We start from the raw sequence: 23,643 nt of genomic DNA, 5'->3' as shown, positions 1-23,643 counted from the left end.
TATCTTGACAATATGTTCGGGAGTGAAGGTTGTGGGTGGGGTCCGGAGGGTGTTGTTTGTAGTGGGTGTAGATTGGGGTTACTTGCTGGATTTATTCTAGGGAACTTGTTGGGTGGTTTGTTGGAGGGGTTGAGTATTCGGGGGTGTGATGTATGCGCATTTGTGCAAGTTTGGGCTGGGATGTCATGTGAGTCTGATGTGTCGTTGGGGATATATATCCGTTCAGTTCAGTCAACTGTCCTCGACTATCTATACATTATATATAAGTACAGGTACACAAATGGGCAAAGCAACAGGGTATACAGCGCTGCGTCTAATCTACTCGGTCGTCGTGCCCCGCTTCCGCCGCCCCCTCCTTCACCAGCTCGTTCCAACGCCGGATCACCTCCGCCCGCTGCTGCGCCGTCGCGGCGCTCATCTCCTCGATGCCCTGCCGGATGCGCGAGGTGAGGATCTCCTTCGTCTTGCTCTTCGCCAGCGAGTTGCGCAGGCTCTTATGGATCCCGTCCAGCGGGTAGCCCGCGAGGCCCCAGACACCTGCGCCGTGTCAGCACCAAGCCGCAAACAACCCCGGGAAACACTCACCAGCAGTGGGCTTGAAAAAGACCCCGCCCACGCCCTTTCCGATCCCCTTGACGAAGCCCTTCCCGCCGGACTTCTCCATGCCCAGCATCGGCTGCGTGATCAGGCCGGTCACGCCGTGGTAGAGACCGTGCGTGAATTCCTGGTGAGCGTTAGCTACTGATCCCGATTCCCGAAGGAAAGAACGTACCGTGCCTGCAGCGCGGAACCCGCTGCGCACCCCTAGTACCTTGGGCGTCTTCTCTACGGTGAGGTCGTGGTAGAGCTTCGGGGCGTTGTGGAACCCCTTCGATAGACTCAGCGTCACGTCTGTCGGGATCATGATCGCCCAGTTGAGAATGTGCTTGCCCATCTTGCCCGCGTGGTACGTCGCCTCCGCGAAGAACTCCTTGGTGCCGGATTCCTCGCGCGTGCGCAGTCGCGTGACCGTGCGCTCCAGGTCCAGCTCCTCGCCGATCATGGGATCGGTGTCTGGATCGAACGTCGGCTGCGAGCTGCTGGAGCTCGTCCGCGGGCTTGTCTCCTGGTCTTGCGCTGAGTCGTTCGACTCGCTGTCGCTGTCGCTGAGGTGGCATTCCGACGGATGACTCTGGTCCCGGTTTAGTGCGAGGAGTAAGTTGAGAATTGTGTCGATCACCCCAGTCCTATACACTGACTTACATACGAGTGGTAGATGGCCATTCAGGAAGTCCACAGGCGACTTAAGAATGGCAACCCGAACACCAAAAGAGACCTGCTCGATCGTTTCTTGGAATACAAAGATGCCCATGGTGCGGGAATCCCCTTGAAGCAGCTCGAGGTGGATGCATTCACCCCTATGTAAGTGAGGATCAAACCATGACACCTTCACAATATCGGCATGAACTAGGCTAACGACTCGCAGTATTGCTGGACCTGAGTCCGTGGCCACGCTGCTCAGAGTCGCCCTGCTCTATATCATCACCAACCCGAGAGTGCATCAGAAACTCACCGCCGAGATTGACCAGATGGACCTCGCCGGGTCTCTGTCCACTCCCGTATCATTCAAAGAGACGAAGCAGCTCCCTTATCTAGGTGCCGTGGTGAGAGAGGTGTTTCGATTCCATCCTCCTATTGGGTATGTAGTATGTTCGAGGTTATGCACTATTCCTCATACTTCCTCAAAGTCGATGGCACGAAGTAACCGTCCTTGCTAGAACTCCATTCCCTCGCGTCGCCCCGCCTGGAGGCACCACGATATGTGGACATTTTATTCCTGGAGGTTGCGATGTTGGTGAGTACCTCTACGATATGTAACATAGTCCTCGTCAATCACCATCTGACAATTTCTTCTCACTCCCAGGCTTCAGCATGTGGGCCTTAGGCCGCAACAAGAAGGTCTACGGCGAGGACGTGGAACGCTTCCGTCCGGAGCGGTATCTGGAGGCAACCCCCGAGCAGCTTCTACTTTTTCAAAAAGCAGACATGAGTTTCGGGGCTGGTATGACTACTTGTCTGGGAAAGTGCGTCTCGCAAATCCGCCACTTAGTGATCTCAAGTGGAGTTCTGACTGACTTTGTTGTTCACACAGACATATCGCGATGTTTGAGATCTACAAGACCATAGTTGAGGTAAAGATAATCTCCCATTGTCTTAACGTTCCTTTCTTGCGATTCACGCCGCTACGAGACTCCATTTGACAAGGAGATGAACTGACGAATGTAGCTCTTCCGAAACTTTGAGATCGAATTGGCAGACCCGTTTCACCCTTGTAAGATCGAGAACATCTTCGCTTTCTTTATCGATGACATGAACGTCTTCATCAAGCCGCGATCCAAGAAGGCTTCTGCTTGATGTTTGGCTGAATTGCGCGCTGTTGACTAAGATTGATTATCTGTCTTGCTCTGCGTCACAGAAAGGGGTGGGTTTCTGGGGGTTTGGAAGCCAGTAAAGGTTTGCTGCTACTGAGCGGCGGTTGTGCCTCAGGCTGTCTCAGGCTTCCTTTGCGTGCCTCGGGGGTCGATGCCTACAGCTTATTGTCGGAGCCATTGAGTCTGAGTAGATATCTCCTAAAAATAGTAACAGGGGAACCTGAATCAAGCAATCTACTTCAGCCAGATTTTGACTGACTCATCCTATGTTATCTCGTGTCCTAACCTTAAAGCAAAGCCATGCGACTCGATTCAAATTTTCGTAAAAAGCAGTTAGAAGGCTCCGACCGCTGATGCGTGATGACGCAAACATAGTTGAGAGAAAGTATTCAACATTCTACAAGCGAAGCCTCGCCAGTGGCTTCTGTATTCTTATCCTTTGATGTAGAAATTTTTGTTCCGTTGACATGCAATTCACGCTTGCTGAGGCGTGCGGTCGTTTCTAGCAATCCCTGCTTTGATGTGTTAACAGAGCGCACAATCGACCAAAGCACAACTTCATAGGCTAGCTACCAAATCCATACAATGAACAAGACCAAGAACCTGGAAGGAATCTGAAAACAACTTGTGAATTATATGACCTGGTGTCTCGCAACATACAGCGACTAGCACCTATCGGTGGTGTTTTGTCATGATAAGTCCCAGCATCTTTACGGGGATACTAATTCCCACAAACCAGATAGGTGAATTTGCTGTCCGTCTCCTACCCTTCGGCATCCCATGAACTTCAAGCATGAACATAGGAATGGAAATAGAGAACACTAGAACGGTGTGATAGATGCTCTCAACCTAGAGCTCCCAACCAACCAAAGGACCGTCGTCGAAGTTATGATCTGGGAAACCCCTCTCCCCTCTTGGGGGCCTTGCGAGTTTGTACGCTGCCCAAAGGTACGGAGAGAAACGACGATTTGATTCAGCACGCGATAGACCCAGGCACTCGAAGAAACCAACGAAGTATCAGTGTAAAATAGATGAGTAGTGTTTTCAGAAGCAGGGAAGTCCAGGGACTAACAATTTCCGATTTGCTGAATCCCAAAGGAGTCTCCGGCACGAACTAGGAAACGGCAGGTATCCCGACCGATAAAGCAACCTTTTTTCGGGCGAGTCAGTCAACAAAGTGATATGGTAGATCATGGTTCAAGACATCGGAAACGAACATAATGTTTGTCCGGAATTCAGCCCGGATCAAGTCTCTCTCCTCGCGTGGCATAGACCAGAAGGTGTCAGGGCCGAATACGTCCCCGAGCCTGATCCCGGGGAGAGTGCTCCAGACAATGGTGGTGTGATATTCGCCCGGAACATAGCCGCTCTGATCCTGGCGGTCTAGCTTTCTGTCCAAGAGAGCAGGGGTGCACTTCAAACGGCGATTCGTAGATTTCTCGAGCGCGGCAGGCTCAACGTGGTCGTCCGATATGGCCTGCCGGGCACGTTGCGCCGGGCTGTCGTTCTCGGTTCCCGCAATGGGGATTTGGCGGTAGACTCTCATAAAAGCCTTGGTATCATTATCAGTCCTGCGCACACGAAACCTCGCACACGTAAAGGGGCGCGTCTCCAATCTGGCTGCTTCGGCTCGACTACAGGGGAATTCGCAGTGATTGATCGTTTCCATGATTGTCCATTCCGATCTTTCAAGACGGACTGTCGCTCCTACCCAAACGCCGGGAATTGGTATGTGTGCCATCGGGGAAAAAAGAACTAAGTAAGTTGCGAGATGGTAGGAGTGGAGAGACCGTGGTGAGAGAGCTCGCAGAGGTGATGATATAACACTGAAGTTCAATGGAGCGGAACTGGCCTCCGGCCATCATCCAGTGGTTATTCACTTTCGGATCAAGTATCTTACGGCCTTGAAAAGCTGGCATCAATATCAAACATCCACATTTCCTACTGCATACTTTGGACAATACACAACTCTGGCCACGGAGTACAACACCTCCAATATGGGTCAGCTGCAAGCTGAGTCGGAATACACTTCTCACTCTCTCGAATACATACTGCTTTTTTTGTTATCGCAAAGCACATGATCTGGGCACGTCATGCTCGCCTAGCTGGGAGTGTTCTCTACATGCGTAGCCGCAGGCCATGTATATCAAAAGAGCCACGCCAGTATCGAACTTACGTAGTCATATCACTTTGTAAACTCTCTCTATTGAATAAGCTCCACTCACTTCAGGCGAGTTCTGCCGTTTACAGAGCCCATACACAATCAGCTAAATGAGTGCAGGCTCATCAGTCAGGCTAGAAGTGAATTGGGTTGCATCAAATTGAATAATCCACATTTGTATGTTATTTGAACAATATCCACCACAAAGAAAGTATGATATTTGTAGAGTGTGTTGACATCTAGGGGTGTGACCGCTGGGTCATATAACCTGATGGAACATAAACACCATAAAATTATATAAATAGTTCCTTACTTAACCAAATTAATAATTATTAAAGACTTTATATCTTTTTCTTATATAACTACTTACTTCTATAGATTATAAGTCTAGCTTAGATTTAAAATTTTTTTTTAATCTTTTTTTTCTTTTTTTTTTTAGTATAAAAAATATATTATATACTATTTAATATACCTACTAATCAGAATTCTTATTTATTATTAAAAATAGTTCTCTTTTAAATATTAAATATATTAACTATCTTAATTAACTAATAAAATATATAATTAAAAAATAGAATAAATATAAAAATATTATAAAATAATAGATTATTAATATTATTAAATTATTAATTTTATCAGGCACAGGTAACTATTAGATATAAAATAAAATATTATAAATATATTTTTATTTTTAAAATCTCTAGAAAATTATTTCTAGAATTATTAAAAAATTAATTAAATTAATTTTTTTTATTTTAATATATTAAATATATAATAGTTTATATTAAAAATTCTTAAATAATATTAATATAACTATATTTAATAGAATATATAAATAATTTAAAAAATAATTTAGTATATAAAAGAAAAATAATAAAAAAACTTATAAAATAATTTATATAATTTTAATATTAGAAATTTATTATAAAATAATTAATCTTACTAGTATTAAAAAAATATAGAATAAATTAAAAAAATATTATAATATTATCTTTTTTATATAATTTTTTAAAAATTTTAAATTATTATATCTTTTTACTATAATAATTATAAGAATATAAATAAATATATTATAAAAATATTATAAACTTTAGATAAGTTTTTATATAGTCTAAAAATAGATAAAAAAATTTTTAAATTAATATATATATAGTTTTTATTCTATAAATTAAAAGAATATTAGAATATATTTCTTATTTTTTATATTAACTCTTATTTTAATAAAAAAAAAATATATAAAATAATATTATCTAAGTCTTTATATAAAAAAAGATATATTCCTAATTTAACTCTATAAATATAAATCTTATTAAAATATTAAAAGAAAAAAATAAAATAATAGTAATAATAAGAATAAAAAAAGTAAAAATATTTTATCTAAAAAAAATAACTTTAAAAAAAAATTTTCTAAGAAATTTATAAAAACTAGATTTATAATTATTATAGTAAAATAAGTTATAAATTATTTAATTATTAAAAATTATATCCTAAGCTAAAGATATTAAAAATAATATTAAAAAATATTAAAGTAAATATTATAAAAAATAAACTAAAAATTATAATTTTTATATTTATAATAATAAAAAATAATATAATTAATAATCTTATTAACTTTATATCTTAATAAAAAATTAGTTTTATTAAATATAATATTATAATTATATATCTTAAATATAAAAAAAAATAAATTATTAACTTTAATTTTATTAAATATTTTATTAAAAATATAAATAACTTTATATCTAGTATTATTAAACTATATAAATAAAAAATCAGAATTATTATAAATAAAATAATTTATTTAAAAAATATAAAAAATATAAAATTAAAATTAATATATAAAACTAGAAGATTTTATATTATTATATTTATAAATATATTATATATATCTAATATTAAGATTAACTTACTTAATATAATATATCTTATTAAATATAACTTAATAATATTATTTTTTTCTATTAAAGTAGTTATTTATAAAATTTTTAATAAAAAAATTATTAGCTAAAGTAATATTATTAAAAATTAATATATTTTATATCTTAATTATAATTTATATATAAAGAAGATTACTAGTAATAAAATTATAAATTTATTTATTTTTGTAAATAAAATTAAAATTATAGAAAATATTATTAAATCTAATATTATAATTTTATTAATAGAAATAATTATTTAAATAATTATTTATTATTTATATATATATAAAGATCTCTATAAAAAATATATTATAAATATAAATAAAAGTTATATTAATTTATTTATCTAATATTATTATCTAGTCTACTTTTTTATTATAAATTATATATATTTTTTAAAAATAATAAATAGAATAGATATTAAGAATCTTATTATACTAAAATACTTATATTAAATATATTATTTTATTAATATTATAGTATACTAAAAATATACTTAAATAACTCTTTTAAAATAATATAAATAATATATATTCTTTAATATTAAAAAAATATATTAATATATTTATAAATAAAAAATCTAATATATATTACTAGATATTTTTTATTAATATATATAATAACTAGATTAATATTTATTTTTTAAAATAAAAAAAAAATATTATATTAAAATTAAAATTATTTATTAAGAAAATAGACTATATATCTTATAAAATTAAGACTTTATATTCTAATAATATATTTAAATTCTAAAAAAAGAAAATTCTTGTTTAAATATACTATAAAAATATTAAATAAAAATTTATAATCTTATATATATATAATTAAAATATATTAATAAAATATATTAATCTTATTATTTTAATTTATATTTATATAATTTTTTATAATTAAGGCCTTAATTAAAATCTCTAGAATAAAATTATAAAAAAAATAATATTTTTTAAAAACTTATTACTAATTTATAATAAAATAATTACTATATAAAAATTATATAATAAAAAATACTTAAATTTATTAAGTTTTTATATTTTTAATTATTATAATATTATAACAATTCTTAAAAAAATCAGAAATAAAAATAAGATTTTAAAAATATAATTATATAATTTATTAATATATCTTTTTAACTATATAAATTTTATAAAATAATATAGAATTTTAGATATTAAAAATAATAAGATTCTTATTATTAGAAATATATATTTTAATAAAAAAACTAATTTAGAATTATATAGATTATTAAATAATAATTATAATTAATATTATATTTCTATTCTAGTTATTCTATTAATTTATAATTTAAATAAATATATTTTAAATAATAACTTTAGTAATAAGAAAGCTGTTTAAATACTAGAATATTAATATAATTTAATAACTTTAAAATATTATCTAATTAATAAAAATAATTTATTTATATTTTTTATTTATATTAATAATTACAGGATAGAATATAATAACTTAATTATTTTTTTTATAAAAAATCTTTTAAAATAAAAAAAATTTTATATTTTATATTTTTTAAAATAAATCCTCACAGCTAGTAATATTAAAAAAATAATAATTATAATTATATTATTAAATTAATTATATATAAATAAATTATAAAATTACTAAAAATCTTATAATAATATATAATAATAATAAAGAAATTTTCTATATTAATAATAAAAAATATCTAGAAATTTATTAATTTATTTTATAAATATAAAATAATCTCTAGGTATTAGATATATAAAATTAAATTTAATATAAATAATAAAATCTATTATTTTAAGATTTATTATATAATATATAATTTTATATTTATTTTAATAATTAAAATAATAATAATAAAAATATTTTTTATTTTTATAATAACTCTTAATTTTATTTATAAATAAAAAAATATTAAATAAGTCTTTTTCTACAGAAAATTTTATAATAATAAAAAGATTTATATAATTTAATTAACTAGTTTTAATAATAATATAGTTAAGATATATAAATTATTTTTATTTATTTATAATTTAAAATAATTTACTAGAGACTAGTTTTATAAATTTTTTAAAATAATTATAAATATTAGAATAATTTTTTTCTAAGTAAATAAATATCTTTTTATTAGAAAATATAAAGAATTAATAATTCTATATATAAATAATATCTAAATTATTATTTTTATTAAATATTTTATTAATATAGTTTATAAAAATTTTTCTAAATATTTTATAATTATTAATTTTAGTAAAGTAGTATAATATCTTAATATAAAATTAAATATAATAATAATATAATCTATTTTTTTAAAATATATTTTTTTATTAAATTATTATAATAGCAGATTTTAATAGTAAGAAAATCTATAAAATATTAATTAATAAAAATATTAAACTTATAAAAAACTAGAAATAAATAATTTAGAATAATATTAAAAATTATTAAATTAATATTAAAAATTATATATATTTAATAATTTAAATATATTTTAATATAGTCTTTATTATTAGAAAACTTTTTTATTATATAAATAATTTAATTAAATAATATATAAATAATTTCCTTTTTTTATACTATTATTTATATAAAATTAATAAATATAAAATTATTTATATAATCTATAAATTCTCTAAACTACTTAATTAACTTAATATAATAATTAATTATAATAATATTAATTATACTAGATATTTTAATATATATTATTTAATAACTAGATATATTTTTATATAAATTAATAAATTAATTTTATAAATTTTATATTTATAGTTTTATATTATAGTATCTATTTATAAAATAAAATATATAATTTTATATATAATAATAAAAAAGATATACTAAATTATATATATACTAGAAAATATAGATTTTAGTAGTATATATCTAATAATAATTTATATTAATAATAAAAATATTATTATATTTATTTAAAATAATTAATTTTACTAGAAAATTAAATATATTAATATAATATTTTATTAGATTTATAAAATTATTTAATATAATAATATATATTTTATTTATATTAATTTTTTAAAAAATTTTATAGATTTATTTACTAAGCTATTTAGAAATATTAAATTTATTAATCTTATTAAAAAACTAGAAATTATATTTTAATTTAAAAAATATAATAGAATTTATCTTTAATTTAATAAATTACTATACTAGTAGCCTATATTAATTTATAAATTATTATTTTTTATTATCTATTTATTTTTAATACTATAAAAAATCTATATATTACCTATTTAGAAAATTAAGAAAAAATTAATTAGAATTATTATAAGTCTATTAAGAGGATATATTAATATCTAGAGATATAATTACTGAATTATATAATCTGATAAAATATAAATACTATAAAATTATATAAATAATTCTTTACTCAACTAAATCAATGATTATTAAAGGCTTTATACCTTTTTCCCGTGTAACCGCTTACTTCCACAGAGTGGTCAGGTAGCTCTACCACCACAACAACTCGTCTTATTCATTGTCTGCCTTCCTTCTCAACAATCGTAATCAACAAGCTCTTCTCTTCTCGCACAGAGTTCAGATCTTCGCCTATTATGATTTTTGTGGGAGGTCCTAATATCAACACTCCAGTTCTAACCTTCTCCCTTCCGATATATATGCTTAATTTTCCTTTCTGTGAAGCACAGACACAGTAAAAATAGCAAATCCTGCACCGAAAACCGCCAGGGACATCGTCTTGGAGATACCTCCACCTCTCTTGGGTGGTCCCAACAGGACTGAAAGCAACGCCATTCATCCAATTTACCTCAAAGGCGACTTGTACCCTTGGTCTGGATTCAGGCAGGAGGTTATCAATCATTGGCAAAGCTACCCTTGGAGAGCAATGCCTGCAGCTCTGGCAGCTCAAACATTTCCCCCGACTACAGCGACTACAAACACGGAGTTTGTTTATGCTGCGGACGAAAATGGTCTGCAGGATCGGTGGAACCAGAATATTGGCCAGATAATGGGAGTCGTGTTTGACTCTCAGCGTATGGACATGCGGCTTGCGGACTTCAAAGCCAACCTGAGCGACTGCACCGAAGTTCTCGACTCGGTGATCTGCACGACCGGGGGGCAAGCGATTGCGGTGGGGGAGTTTACGGTCTTTTGGGTAGATAGCCACGAGTTCCAGGTGGCCATCAACCAAGAGTAATTAGTCCTACGTCGCGTGCTGGGTAGGTATTCTGGGCCATTTTCGACCGACAAAGCTAATATGTAAAAGGCCAGATAGCTGAGTATATGGCCGCCCTCGGGCTCAAGCACGGCTACCTATCCATCTATAACCAAACCATCTTCCTTAAGGTGGAGGTTCCTGCGGGTAAGCGATACACCGGGCTCTTCTACTCCGATGTAATTAATCGGTCGGATACGTCTGTCACCCTTCGGCAAGCTTTCTTCTACTTCGCCATCAAGACACGCAGCGATATCTATCATACTGTCCAGATCTCGAGGAACGCCCAGTGGACTGTAACGGGCAAGAAATTTGTGAATACCTAATCGCCTAATGCACTTGTGTTGCAACTTCCACATACCATCAGCCGCCGGGGGGTGACAGCTGAGGGGGGCAGCTGATAAATACTTGGTCGTAAATAGCCGGGATAAGAACGGAGGAGAGAAAACAGTTCAGATAGTCCTTTGCCTTGCACTTCAATCTCTCTTCTTAGCCTAGCCTCAATAACGTAATTTGAATATCTCAGACCAGATCTAATTGCATCTATAGGGTTACTGGATTGTTTTGTTTGCATAATCTAATAATCGCCAGACCTACTTGCCAGTACTACCCATGGCAATCGGCTCCGGTGACGGCACACATCGAGGGTGGCTGATGGCTGCATTATTTTGATACGTCAAGGTGCTTAACCTTCCATGTCTAGTCTCCCATTCCAGCCAAATGATATCATCGCAGAGGCAAGTCTCAATTCTGCTCCCGAGAACAGGGCCGCCATCGTTTGTGGCTGAATAACTGCCAAGCCCCTTGCGCACCAGCTGCGATGATAATTCCGCACCTCGCAACACCTTCCCTCGTCCACTCATTCCCGATGATGCCAGTACGACGGACCGATGGAGATGATCTACGTCAAGTGACCGGCCGGCCTCAGGGTAATGAATTCAAGCCGTTGGAAGAACGGCTGGAGAACATGCGCGTCGAAGCGGTATTGCGTACTGGATACTGTCGCACGACGCGACTTCAGATACCTGGACGGTTTCATGGTCTGATCATTGGCTGTCTCCAGCGTGCGTCATAAGTAGCTAGAGTGCTTGGAGGAGACGGGGAAGTTGCCGCGCTCCTTGCATTCCACCTTGAAACACGGTGGGAAGGGTTGTTGTGAACAGCGGTAGCCGATGATGAGATTTCGAGCGAGGGCCACCACATAAGGCCAGGCCTGTCTGGTTCCGAGTGGTGATGTCAATGTTTGGGCTCAAAGATCAGACCTGCTGCTGCTGCTGCTCGAAACCACCAATCTGGACTGATTAGGGGCTCACATGGTGACAGGAAGAAAGGGCCGGCGCCAAGGCGGCCTCCCGAAAAAAAAGGTTGGGCCCACCCAGCCCTGAAAGTCTGCGATTTTTGAGATGTTTCATGCAATATCAACGAAGATCATCCGGAAGTTAATACAATTACGCGGCCAAGGGATGTCCCCTTGGCAATGTCTTGATCGAGCTTGATTGCAGCTATCGATGTGTCGGATAAAGTAGTGCCGTAGAATCAGTCAGCGATCGGAAAATAGCATAGCATATCCAAGCATCTTCGGCCTCGCTACCACAGTTTGGAACCCTCAGCGTCCGCCTAGTGCTTCGAGAGGATGACTGGAAGAGGACTAACGGCAGCCACACCCAGGATCAGATCCGAACTGTCGGCAAAGAAGTTGAAGAACAGCCTCTGCATGCACGGGCCAGCGTCAAAATGCGCTCCACCGAACCTTGGGCCGCACGTGGATCCCAAGCATTCGACGGGTCCCCTGCCCTGCGATCCTCCAGCGGTTAGAGCGATCCATGGCAATGGGGTTCCTGGTACCTGGTCGATGGCTGGATTAGCAACAGTAGCTTCCTCATTCTAAATAGAAAAATCTCATCTTGATAACTATCATTCCGGAATAATTTTAAGCGGGATCATCCTGAATAGAGCTATAGCTTGCTGCAGGACAAGCTTCATGCCACCCAGTCAGATTGCCCCTCTCCCCCTTGTGACTCCTGCATGAATGCGTGGGGCGGCTTGCTAGGGTCAGTAAGACATGGCCTTAGAGTTAGGTATCAAAACGCACCGTGTAACTGGAAGTGTTCATAGCACCTTATGGACGAAAAAAACAGTATGACTAGTCTTACCAATCCAGTAGTCCTTTCTCAAACTCAGCCCTGGCCCTTGCCACTAATACTGGTAGAATTGACCCATTGCGGTCGCACATATCCAATGAAGGACTCGGTCGGATATGAGTGCATGCAAATCACTGATCACGCAAATGGCACCGCGACGATCATTATTCGCTCAAGAAGGGGAACACATAATCTAGCAACCTGATAGCAAAACAGCCAGGCTCCTGCTACAAATCTAATACTTGGCCGCGCGGCAACCGACCGAGCCCAAGCCTGGATGAGCGGGAAACTCTATGGCGGCACATCGGTCGAGCATACCCACTCTTTTACTTAAGCTGCTCAAGAATCAGATTTTTTTTTCAAATCGGCCCTTATCAAGCTAGCACCTATATCTATTGCCCCGCGAGGAGCGTGCACTCCTCTCTATCTCTTCATCCGAAACACATCATGGCCATTTTCGACCTTGTCTTTCGAAACAGGGACCAGGAGGTCCCGGTTGTGGACGAGGAGGCCAAAGGCCCTCACTTCACTGTCTTCTCGAGTCCCGAGTCCTCACAACCGAACAGTGAATCCTCATCTGGCTTTGCAACGCCCACGGAAGAGAAGAGCCTCGCTCCTCTGGGAAGATGTCCGGAGATCGGTCGGCTGGCCTCCTGGCGAGGCGCGCTGATCCTGCTGGTGACCTCGGGCTCCCAATTCCTCGATAACGTGTACATGACCAGCGCCAACGTCGCTCTCTCCTCGATCCAAAAAGACTTCGGCGTGACCAGCACGAACCTGCAATGGATGATCTCCGCATACACCTTGACGTTTGGCGGCTTCCTGCTTCTTGCCGGCGTGCTCTCCGATCGGTAAGCGTCTCCATGCTTTGGGTGTCAGTACCCTTTAATTAACCTTCGACCAGATACGGCCGGAAGAACATTCTCTGCATCGGCCTGTGCTGGCTGTCTGTCTGGACCCTGGCGATTGGCTTCGGCCAGTCCTTTATCCAGCTCACAGTCTTCCGAGGCCTGCAAGGCATCGGGGCAGCAATGACCGTTCCATCCGCGATTGGGATCATCAGCGCCTACTTCACGGGCGTTGATCGCACGCGCGGACTAGCCATCTACGCCTCATCCGGGACACTGGGGTTCTGCGTAGGCCTGATCTTCGGGGGGTTCCTGACCTCCTCGCTGGGCTGGCGATACATCTACTACTTCATCGTGATCATCACGGGATCGCTGGGCATTCTAGGTGCCGTCGTTCTCCCGAAAGACATCATGGCCAAGAAGAAGCCGAAGATGGACTTCGTGGGCGCGTCGATGTCGACGGTGGGGCTGATTCTGCTGCAGTTCGTCCTGTCGAGCGGGGGGTCCTATGGCTGGAGCCAGCCGTTCATCATCGTGCTGTTGATCCTGGCGGTGGCGCTGCTGGTCGCGTTCACCATGCTGCAGAGGTACATCGCGTATCCGCTGATGCCGCTCTCGCTGTGGAAGATCCCCAACTTTGCGGGACTGTGGATCGCGGGCTTCAGTACGTGCCCCCGGTACCCCTTTCTCTCTGGTCAATAGATACTAATAGTCGCAGCCTGCTACGGCAGCTATCAGAACGTGATCTACTACATTGTGCTGACGGCACAGGAGGTCGACAAGCTGTCGGCGGGCCAGACGGCGCTGCGCTTTCTCCCAATGGGGGCGATCGGGTTCGTGGCCTCGATGGGCACGGGCAAGTTGCTGGAGTTCGTGAACGGGAAGTACACGCTCATCGCGGGGCTGGTGCTAACGGTCGTGGCGCCAATCCCGAGCTCCATCACCACGAGCCCGGAGTCGAGTTTGTACGTTCTCTTCTCGTCCCCCCGGTTTCAATCCCATGTACTAACACCATCCAAGCTGGATCAACGTCTTCCCCACCTCCCTAATCAGCATCACAGCCGTCTCGCTCATCTTCGTAACAACCAGCACCTGCATCCTGACCACCGTGCCGATTAACGTGAAAAGCCTCTGCGGCGGAATGGTACGCCCCCTTCTCCCACCTACCTTACATCACGAGAATGAAACTAAAACTCAAAAGCTAAACACAGCCTTTCAAATCGGCTCCGGTGTCGCTTTGGCCATCTCCGCCGCCGTCACTGAGGCAGTCGACATTGAGAAGGGCCACGATCTCGCCCACCAGTACTCGACGGGTCTGTGGTGCTCCGCCGGCCTGGCTGGGCTGGGGCTAATAGTGGCTTTCTTTGCCGTGCGAAGAAGGGGGATCGGGCCAGAGGACCGGGTGGACTCTGTTTGCGCGATTTGATTTGGCTCCTGTGTCTTTTAGGTGTGGTAAAAGTTGCTTTGGTTTGGTTGTTTTCTCTTGGACTTGGAGTTGGTTGGGCGTGTTTGTTTACGGTTATGCTATGGTTATGCTATATAGAGTTATGGCTATGATAGACGAGAGTGGGTGACGGTCTTATATTCTGGTATATGATAATTAGATTACTTTGACCCGTGATGTGACTGGATAATCGATACGAAATCTACTGAATGAAAAGTCTGTCTACTGTTGCAGTTGCAAGTAGGAAGGAGTAAGAGTATGGAAGGGTTAGATTTTAGCACATAAAAATCAGTTCGCGGGTCCCACTCGCGGGTCCCACTGGACTCTGGTGGAGATCTCAAAATCTCATCCGAGGGTAGGAACCAGAACCAGAGATTTCATGTCCGGGCGTCCGAAGTGTAGTATGCGATAGCATTATCGGTGTCAGATCTAGGTCGTATGCTTTTACTGCGGTGCATTATTGGTTACAGTGATCCTGATTGCTATGTAGACTGTAGCTTGAGACTTGATAAGAGAAAATAGATAGAGGATAGATGAGCACCAAGCTCAGCTAAGCCAAGCTCTTCAGCTAGGTGTAGGGACCAGAGAATCTGAAAGAGCTCGGGTTACCGCATCAGGAAGTCCCGAGAACGGGTCTAGAATCTGCAGCTCGATAATTCCTGCCGGCAAATCAAGAAATTGTGCAGTGGTTCGGGGCGAGTGGGCCGGGAAGGGACCGTGGCTGAGGGTTCAAACTTCGGAGGCTATTCAGGGACTGGACTGGGTGGCGTCGGTTATGTTCCTGGTCCGCGTTCTATCTAAGTATTCAGGTGGTTTATTTTGGTAGTGAGTTATTGCTCTTGCTACCGCCGGTTCACTCTATGATTTGATGCACCTATTCTGAGACTTGGACACGATGGATTGGGCTGGCTTGTTATCGCTAGCCTTGCTATGAGGCCTAGGCTCACCTTGAACCGGTTCAACTGCCATAGCAGATAATTATCCACGAGGTGTGACGCGTACGTGATATTGAATCCATACTTTTATAGGAATTAACCATCGAATAACATTCATACCATCTCAAAACCAATCAATCTCATACAGTCACCGACCTCGCGGTGAACCCACCACAAAAATCCATATCAACCACGTCGTCCTCCACCAAAATTCAACGACACCCGCCTAACCACCTATAGAACCTAGCTAGAAGGCGCCTTATCCATAACACTAGGCGTCAAGTACCCACTAGGGTACAAATTCGAGTAATCATAGTAGAACTGATAGACGCCCGAGACGTTGGTCTCCTTGAGCCGGAAGCTATCGGTCAGCTCGCCGGAGGTCTCCTCCCACATCAGCCAAGAGCCGTAGAAGATAAAGTTGTCGGTCGCGGCGTCGGAGGGCGTGTCGCGCCCGTTGCTGGTGAAGCCCACTTCCGTGATCTCGTTGGCGGTCGGGCGGATGTAGAACAGGGTGTCGGCGTCCAGGGTCACACCATCGGTCGTGGCCGTGGTGGTCAGTTCGGTGTCGGTGATTTCGACTACAGAGGGTCAGCTAGTGGGTTTGTTGGTGGGGGGATGCGGGGTCTATACAGGTGACGTCCGTGGTCACGGAGCCGTAGGGCCAGGCGGTTGAGTCGCCGGCGTAGGCGAGACCTGGGTGTGGTTAGCTTGAGTTTTGGCGGCGTGAGGAGTGGTGGGTACCATCGGAGTAGAAGAGCTTGATGGCTTTGCTGGTCACACCCCAGGCGTACAGGCTAAAGGCGCCACTGGGATTGCGCTTCTCGAGGCTAGCTCCGGCTTCGGCGGTGGAGATTGCCAGGGCAGCAGTGGCCAGGGCCAGGGTAGAGGCAAGAGTGAACTTCATTGTGAGGGATTGTGGGTTGGATCGGTATGCTGACGAGAGAGGACCGGAGATGACGGAGCGGACAACCCTTTATCTATAGATTCTTCACGCGGCTCGGAGTTAGCCGAAGAACCAGAGTCGGGCTCGTACACAATGTTGAGCGAGGCTAACAGAAGGATCAAAGTCTACTACTGATCCTGCAGCAACCAGAAGCCATACAGCAAGACTGCAGAAGCTCGACGGCCCACATAGGAAGTGTATACCCCGGCGAAGACCGCCGGATTCCTCGCCGTGTCCACTGTCGAGACCCTATTTCGCTGAAGAATATTGAGAAGGAAGTTGTCCATCCGAGAACACCGCCCTATTGAGCCTGAGACATACGTATGCTTCGCTGCGCCCAAGCTTTATCTGGGATAGTGCTAAAGACGGCCATGCTTGGCGGCGGTTCCACTCGCAGGTGCCTGGCACTGCCCCTCATCAGAGTCGTCACAACCAGGACAAGTCTCATCGCCCAGCTGCATGGGAGACGTGGCAGCCGAGTCAATGCGGATATTATGTGTAGCTGCTGGGCAGCAGTTCTTCCAAGGTTGATCATGCAACGGGGTGTGGGGTGCGTTGAGGCAATGTTGAGCCGCAACACGAAAGCACGATGCCAGAGGATTTGCGCTATGAAGATGCTAAATCCAACGTAGCTTTCCTGGTGGAGAATGTGTCATGCTGAGGTGATCATTCTTCAGCATTCTAGACAAGGCTACTGTGCTAATCAGATGCGCCAGGGGATAGTATCCCTGGCTTGGAATTGACGGGTTAAAGTTCATTCCAAATCACGCAAGGCTGAATATCCAACGACAGAGGCTAGACGGTCCAGAATCTTATACGAATGCTGACTTTGGCAGTGATCGACACGGCCAATAATGCGATACACTCATCGCACGAGTCATTAACACATTGTGTTGTGCAAGGCTGGTACTATCGCAAGGGACAATGCGATCAGGATGCTCCACCTCTGTGGTTCTTCATCACATGGTCGCGAGCTTATCATCAGGATGCGGTGCTTATTGTTGCCGCTTAGTAAGTTCCTTGGCAGTCGTAAATCCTTTCGATTGTAGCGATGGGTCGTGATTCCTTTCTGTGATGGAAGTAGTGTATCATATCTGGATCCTTCAACGCTTGCATGCTTCCCATAGAAAGTTCTACTAAGCAAATGACTCCTGGGTTGACGCCTGCTCCTGCGGCGTGCACGGTGATCCTTGAATCTGAATCTGGGTTGCACCGTGGTTGGTAGTTGTCTCAAGCCGAAAGTACCTCCAATTCACTGAGATCTAGGCAAACAAAGTGATGTCAAGGCGAAGATGATTCCGACCCAGTCTACAACGCGATGGTGCTCGTTTACATTCTCATTTGTTTTTTGGACTTAGTACCGTTTTAAATGCAGTTTTTCAACAGCTGGCCTGCTGGCCCAATGGTAAGGCGCTTGACTACGAATCAAGAGATTGCAGGTTCGAGCCCTGCGTAGGTCATTCTTTTTGCCCATTGTCCATCCCCTTTTGCGAGAAAGATGGATTCTTCTTATATTCTCATAGACAATCCCTCGTGTCATTTTGACGTCTTGTAGATGCTTGGCTTGGCAATGCGCGTGTCTTGGCCGAGCATTGGCAATTTTGTAGGCTGCAGGTCGGCTGCAGGTGTGCGGGTCCGACTTGAGTCCGAGCGACTTTCGAATATGGCTACTGGCGGGCAGGCCGCAGCTCATGTTTAGCGATTATTGCCTTTCTCTCGCGCTTTGCGAAGGTATTGGTTGGGATGTGATATAATCCTGGCAGTATAGTCTTGTGGAACTGGTTCATGTGATGATCGATGAAGGGGTGTTTGGGGGTTGAATCCTCTGCAGTACGGTTCCTTGGATAATGGCTATATATATATTTGCGGGGACAAAACGAATCATCCCTCAACAAGAGGATTATCATGAGGTGTTAATCCACCAGAGTACACCTTGAAAAGGAAGAAATTGATTTACCATCCAATTATTATTTTTCTGCACTAAGCCGCCCATGCGGATTAATCAGGCGAAATGTACCGACCGCATAATATCAGTATCCTCTTGTTGAGATTTATTCAATGGAGACGGGAAACTCTGGAACATCACCATAGTAGTAGTCTCTATTTGCGACCGCCATGTCTTCAGACTGGAAAGAGCAAACGAGTAAAAGGGTCAAGATCAAATAGCCTAGATGCCGATCAACTGTTTAGATCCACAGCTTAACATACGCCTAGTAGTTGAGCATAAACAACTTGGTGCAAGAAAAGAGTGGCAGAGATAATGATCATACTCTGCTACACTCGAATTCAAGTAATAGTTATCAGAACTAGTCGATTAGGTTGCATGGCTTTAGCTAACTGAAGGGTCATTGCAGTCGCCAGCCAAAAGACCCTGACTATGAACAGAGCACAGGCGCTATATGCCCAGAAGAGGAGATCACCAAACCCCCATGTTCTACTAAAAATGACCACAAACTCGTAGTCACCGACAATTGAGAGAGCGGGTGCAGAGGAGAGAGTTCAGGTGCAAAAAGTAATGACAAGAGTGGGATTCGAACCCACGCCACTTGCGTGACTAGGAATATTGCTCAGAGAGCCAATATGTGTGATCAGATTACCTGACCCTAGCGCCTTAGACCGCTCGGCCATCTTGCCTTGATTGAGTAATAAGCATTCATTAGATATATATGATGCAAACATGCAAGAAGCGACAGTTCTTTACTGCGATGTTGCTCTCTGTCAGGAGTTATGAAGAATATGAGATTGCATTATCGACCGAAATACACTTTGAACTCCTGTTTTCGTATTGGACCCACAAGCACAACTGGTAACTCAGAAGATTGAGACATTGCTTGTCTTTAGCGGCGAAGATCTAGCTTAGCCATCAAGCCAGTGCATGTTGGAATAAAATTCATTATTTACACTAATCGGATACAGTCATACTCCCGTCACTCAATATTATTATTTCATCTACGGAATATTGCTTAGCGGATTGTGTCCAGATAACCGTCGTTAAATTACAGCCCACTGAAGGGAGCAGACCGTGAAAGTCACCGGCACCACTATAAGCGAAAAGAGCTTCACTCGCTGTTCTCCTGCTAATATGGAAACCTGCCGACAAAACAACCCACAAGTCCTTTATTTCCAGGCTGCGCGTTGTGCTGCTCACTTGTTCGCTATCTCCTGATCTCCTCAAACCACCCCAAAGTACCATTATATATAACCCCTATATGACCAACATAGAGATAGTAAGCCCATCAACATACTGACTGTGACACGTGGAACTCATACCAGCTCAACCTCACCAAAACCACTACAGCAGCATTACAGAACTATCGACTGCCACTGCCAAAGCAAGAGCCAGATAACCACTGCTCCAAACCATCAGAGCCAAGCTACCACAGCCACAGCCTGACCACCAGCACAAACACCCGACAAGGCAGCACTCCAGAGCCATCCAACAACTCAAAATGTGCTACCAAGTGTGCCGCCCCTACCCTGCCTGCACGCACCTCTACCGCGTGGGATGGTACAAATGCCGGCAGGCGCGCGCGCGACAGGGCCAAGCATACTGCATGCCGACCTCGCGCAACCCGTTCGACCTGCCGATCTGGGTCCAGCGGTACGTGGACTTCAACAGGCCGCAGTACTGCGATTACTGTCTCGAGGCCATGCGCTCGCAGCAGTCCTTCAACAGACCTCACCAGCAGGCTGTCAGGATGGCCTGACACCTCCTCCTCCTCGATGAGTGGTGCCTCACGACTATTTGAATGCGTTACGACTACTTGCTGGGATACTTTGCGCTGATGCTTTGCGCTTCTTCTCGGTTATTGCGTTTCGGGTTTAGTTTTGCGAGGTGGCGGTCCATATGACCGTTTGTGTTGAGTAGGCGGTCGCAATGACCCGGGGTTATTGTTGTGTTTCTGTTCGATAAGAATGGAATTGAACTTTCAATGATATATATACACTTTGTGATGATTAAAATTCCTTGTATTTGACTAGATACTCCCTGATAATGTAATTTCCTTGAGACTGAGGATATGTATTTGCGTATATGGATGCGTTGTATCGTTATAGTATTCACATCCAAACAATAACTATCCCGAGCACAGCACCACAAACCAGCCCAGTAAAAGAGAAGGAGTTAATGTTAGCCCCACCAGTAAACAACGCCGAAGCAGCGCCTGCAGTGACTGAACCTGATCCAGTGTAAACAGCCGAAGAAACTCCAGCAGAGCTGGAAGAAGTCTCACCAGCCATGCCAACCGTACTACTAGGGACCCCGCTGAGTGTCCAGCTACCAGAAGCTTGACCAGAGGGTCCAGATACACGGCTGTTTTCTGTTGCATCGCTGCCCTGGGGTAACCCCGTGGAGGCACTACCCGCTGCATCTTGGACCGGAGAGACTGATGCAGTCGTGACGGCAACAAGGGTGTAGGTGGTGTATGATGGTGAAGCGGGGTTTTGCGCTGCGGCTGGAGCCGTGGGTTGAGATAGGTCTGGGTGGAGGGTGATTGTGGAGGTCACGGGGTAGATAGTGGTGGCTATGGGTGAGGTCTCTGTTGTTAAGGTGGTCTCTGACTTATGTGTGACGGTGGAAGTGATGGTTGTGTAGATGGTTTGTGTGACAAGAATTGTCGTTTCAGTTGATTTGCCGAGGGGTCTTACGTCGGATGCGGACTTAGTGGAGGTGGAATCAAGAGGAGCAGGCGACTTAGCAGACGAAGATCCAGAAGACGAAGATCCAGAAGACGAAGATTCGAAATACGAAAAGCCAGAAGACGAAGATGCAGCAGAGTCAGCAGAGTCAGCGGAGCCAGCAGAGCCAGCAGAGCCAGAAGAACCTAACGCGACTGTACCAGTTTCACCCGCACGGCTCGCACTACCAGTCGCAGTTGGGGCGCGTTCCGCTGCAGTGATAGGGCAGACAGTGGTCGACACCAAAACAGTTTCTGTGGTGACATGCGTAGTCTTCTGGGAAGCAGGGCAGTTCAAAACAGTCGAGGGGCAGGCTGTGATAGTGGACGTGCGGGTGCTCCAAACAGTCGAAGTGGTCATCTGCGCCTCGGTAAGGTGAGCTTTGTTGGTTTCTGTAGCTCCAGACAACCCGGTCACAGTGGCAGTAGGCCTGACGCCCCCTGCTTCGGTGATGGGGCAGACTGTGGTGGATACCACGATGGTTTCAGTGGTCAGATAAGTGGTTTTCTTGGACGCAGGGCAATCGGTGACGGCCGATGGGCAAGCGGTCACGGTGGCCGTACGCGTGGTCAGAATGGTGGATGTAGTGTACTGATTTCTCTCGGGGAATGCAGTGTCAGTTTCCAATGCTCCAGGGTTTATGGTCGAGCTCGGTGTTTGAGAGCTACCAGGATGAACACTAGATACAGGACGGGCAGGGCGACTGGTTGGACGGTTGCTGTTGGGCGACGCGACGATGATAGACCCGCTTGCTGCGGGCGGAACTCTTGAGCCTGATGGTGTAGGAACGGAAACAGCGATCTGGCTGAAAGACGAGGATGAACGAAAGACAGAGCTTGAAGAAGGAATGAGAGGACGAGAGCTGGATGCCACAACATTTAGACTGCTAGTCGGCGAAGAATGTGCTACTGCTGAGCTGGAGCTGTGAATAGGGGTCGACGAGACGACAACAGACGATGAAGTGGCGGCAGGACAGCTCTCTGCTATCATCTGCACATCATCAAACTGCACAATAAGGTTCTCAAGATTGGACGGTGATTGATAGCATTGCAGCAGCAGAGTCAGTGTTGCTGTCGTTGCAGAGGGCTGCCAGGTCCCCTGAAGGCGACGCCATGGAATCGAGCCGCTGGTTCTTACAGAGGCTCGGTCAATGCTCGCGAAGCTGACGCGACTGTACAGATCGCCGTACAGATAGAATGAACAGATATAATCCGAGCCGGGAGGCACAATCATACGCCAGTAAGCAGAAACCGTATATGGAACACCGACTGCTAAGTTTGACAGGGTTTGCTGGATCTGGAAGGCCGACGTCCAATAGCCCGAAACCTGAGCGTATCCTCCGCTATCCACTCCGTCGCCATCGGTCTCGACAGCCACACCACCTGCAAGCAGCTGGAATGACGCCGCATATGTCCAGCCCTCCACACTTTGGTCGAAGGACGGGTTCGAGAGCACATTGGGACAGGTTGGAGATGCACTGGCAGCAGAAACATTGGCTGTAGAGGAGGCAACAGCGAGAACAGATGTGACAGGTGACGTGGTAGGGATGAGTGCAGCAGAGGACGATGTAATAGCGGTAGTGGTAGCTATGGAATTAATTGTCAAAGCTGCGCCATGCCCTAGAACGAGACATGTGGCAATGAGAAGCTTGTGTGACCCCATGTTGCTTGGCCTTGAAGTTTTTGTAAAGAGTGACTAGGTCCGAACCATGAAGCTGTGGTGATGGGGCGCCTAAAAGAATGAACGAGCCGTGAGGGCTCAAGGTGGCTTTGCAGTCTTCAAATCGCGGGCAAATCCATAATCTTGGGTGGAGGCTAATCCAATATATACCTGATTTTCTCGTGGGGAGCTCACAGCAGCTCCATGGTGGCTCGAGACATAGCTGACCTAAGTTGTCGCCAAAGATTCCCGAATCGATCTACAATCCTCACCATTTAAGCGGTCCCTGACTCTCTAGTGGGTCAAGTGGGGCAAGCAGCATCCACCA

General features: G+C 42.0%; 6 protein-coding genes and 2 non-coding genes across 8 annotated transcripts; 4 read left to right on the top strand and 4 right to left on the bottom strand.

Moving 5' to 3' along the window:
* Nucleotides 1–216: 216 nt before the first annotated feature.
* Nucleotides 217–1,351, bottom strand: BO97DRAFT_446584 (uncharacterized protein; the record flags this gene model as incomplete). Its single annotated transcript, XM_025698668.1, has 4 exons — nt 217–537; nt 586–724; nt 773–1,171; nt 1,247–1,351. 4 exons carry the CDS (start codon nt 1,349–1,351, stop codon nt 314–316), a joined length of 867 nt encoding a protein of 288 aa, XP_025546982.1. The 3' UTR covers nt 217–313.
* A 34-nt stretch (nt 1,352–1,385) lies between these two features.
* BO97DRAFT_428981 (cytochrome P450) lies at nt 1,386–2,394 on the top strand (the record flags this gene model as incomplete). The annotated part of the gene is made up of 6 exons (XM_025697340.1): nt 1,386–1,405; nt 1,466–1,678; nt 1,758–1,834; nt 1,904–2,063; nt 2,132–2,171; nt 2,266–2,394. The coding sequence occupies 6 exons, from the start codon at nt 1,386–1,388 to the stop codon at nt 2,392–2,394; spliced, it is 639 nt and encodes a 212-aa protein (XP_025546981.1).
* A 1,182-nt stretch (nt 2,395–3,576) lies between these two features.
* BO97DRAFT_462592 (uncharacterized protein) lies at nt 3,577–4,236 on the bottom strand (the record flags this gene model as incomplete). Its single annotated transcript, XM_025699428.1, has 1 exon — nt 3,577–4,236. The coding sequence occupies exon 1, from the start codon at nt 4,150–4,152 to the stop codon at nt 3,577–3,579; it is 576 nt and encodes a 191-aa protein (XP_025546980.1). The 5' UTR covers nt 4,153–4,236.
* A 5,940-nt stretch (nt 4,237–10,176) lies between these two features.
* BO97DRAFT_355503 (uncharacterized protein) lies at nt 10,177–10,991 on the top strand (the record flags this gene model as incomplete). The annotated part of the gene is made up of 2 exons (XM_025692139.1): nt 10,177–10,626; nt 10,722–10,991. Coding segments are annotated over 2 exons (720 nt in total), but the record flags the coding sequence as incomplete, so codon positions are not given.
* A 2,262-nt stretch (nt 10,992–13,253) lies between these two features.
* BO97DRAFT_462591 (MFS transporter) lies at nt 13,254–15,080 on the top strand (the record flags this gene model as incomplete). The annotated part of the gene is made up of 5 exons (XM_025699427.1): nt 13,254–13,657; nt 13,711–14,318; nt 14,373–14,619; nt 14,675–14,798; nt 14,856–15,080. The coding sequence occupies 5 exons, from the start codon at nt 13,254–13,256 to the stop codon at nt 15,078–15,080; spliced, it is 1,608 nt and encodes a 535-aa protein (XP_025546978.1).
* Nucleotides 15,081–16,122: 1,042 nt separating this feature from the next.
* BO97DRAFT_399304 (uncharacterized protein) lies at nt 16,123–17,216 on the bottom strand. Its single transcript, XM_025694236.1, has 3 exons — nt 16,778–17,216; nt 16,667–16,729; nt 16,123–16,614 (listed from the first exon to the last, which is right to left on the bottom strand). Exons 1-3 carry the CDS (start codon nt 16,938–16,940, stop codon nt 16,277–16,279), a joined length of 564 nt encoding a protein of 187 aa, XP_025546977.1. The 5' UTR covers nt 16,941–17,216; the 3' UTR covers nt 16,123–16,276.
* A 1,151-nt stretch (nt 17,217–18,367) lies between these two features.
* On the top strand, nt 18,368–18,439 carry BO97DRAFT_t258. Its single transcript has one exon. It is a non-coding gene; the product is annotated as a tRNA-Arg (tRNA).
* A 1,056-nt stretch (nt 18,440–19,495) lies between these two features.
* Nucleotides 19,496–19,613, bottom strand: BO97DRAFT_t256. Its single transcript has one exon. It is a non-coding gene; the product is annotated as a tRNA-Leu (tRNA).
* Between the last annotated feature and the right edge of the window lie 4,030 nt (nt 19,614–23,643).

This window comes from Aspergillus homomorphus (assembly GCF_003184865.1).
Source record: "Aspergillus homomorphus CBS 101889 unplaced genomic scaffold BO97scaffold_58, whole genome shotgun sequence".
Taxonomy (NCBI): domain Eukaryota; kingdom Fungi; phylum Ascomycota; class Eurotiomycetes; order Eurotiales; family Aspergillaceae; genus Aspergillus; species Aspergillus homomorphus.
Note: the sequence above shows the minus strand (reverse complement) of the source record. Positions and strands in the feature narration are given on the sequence as shown.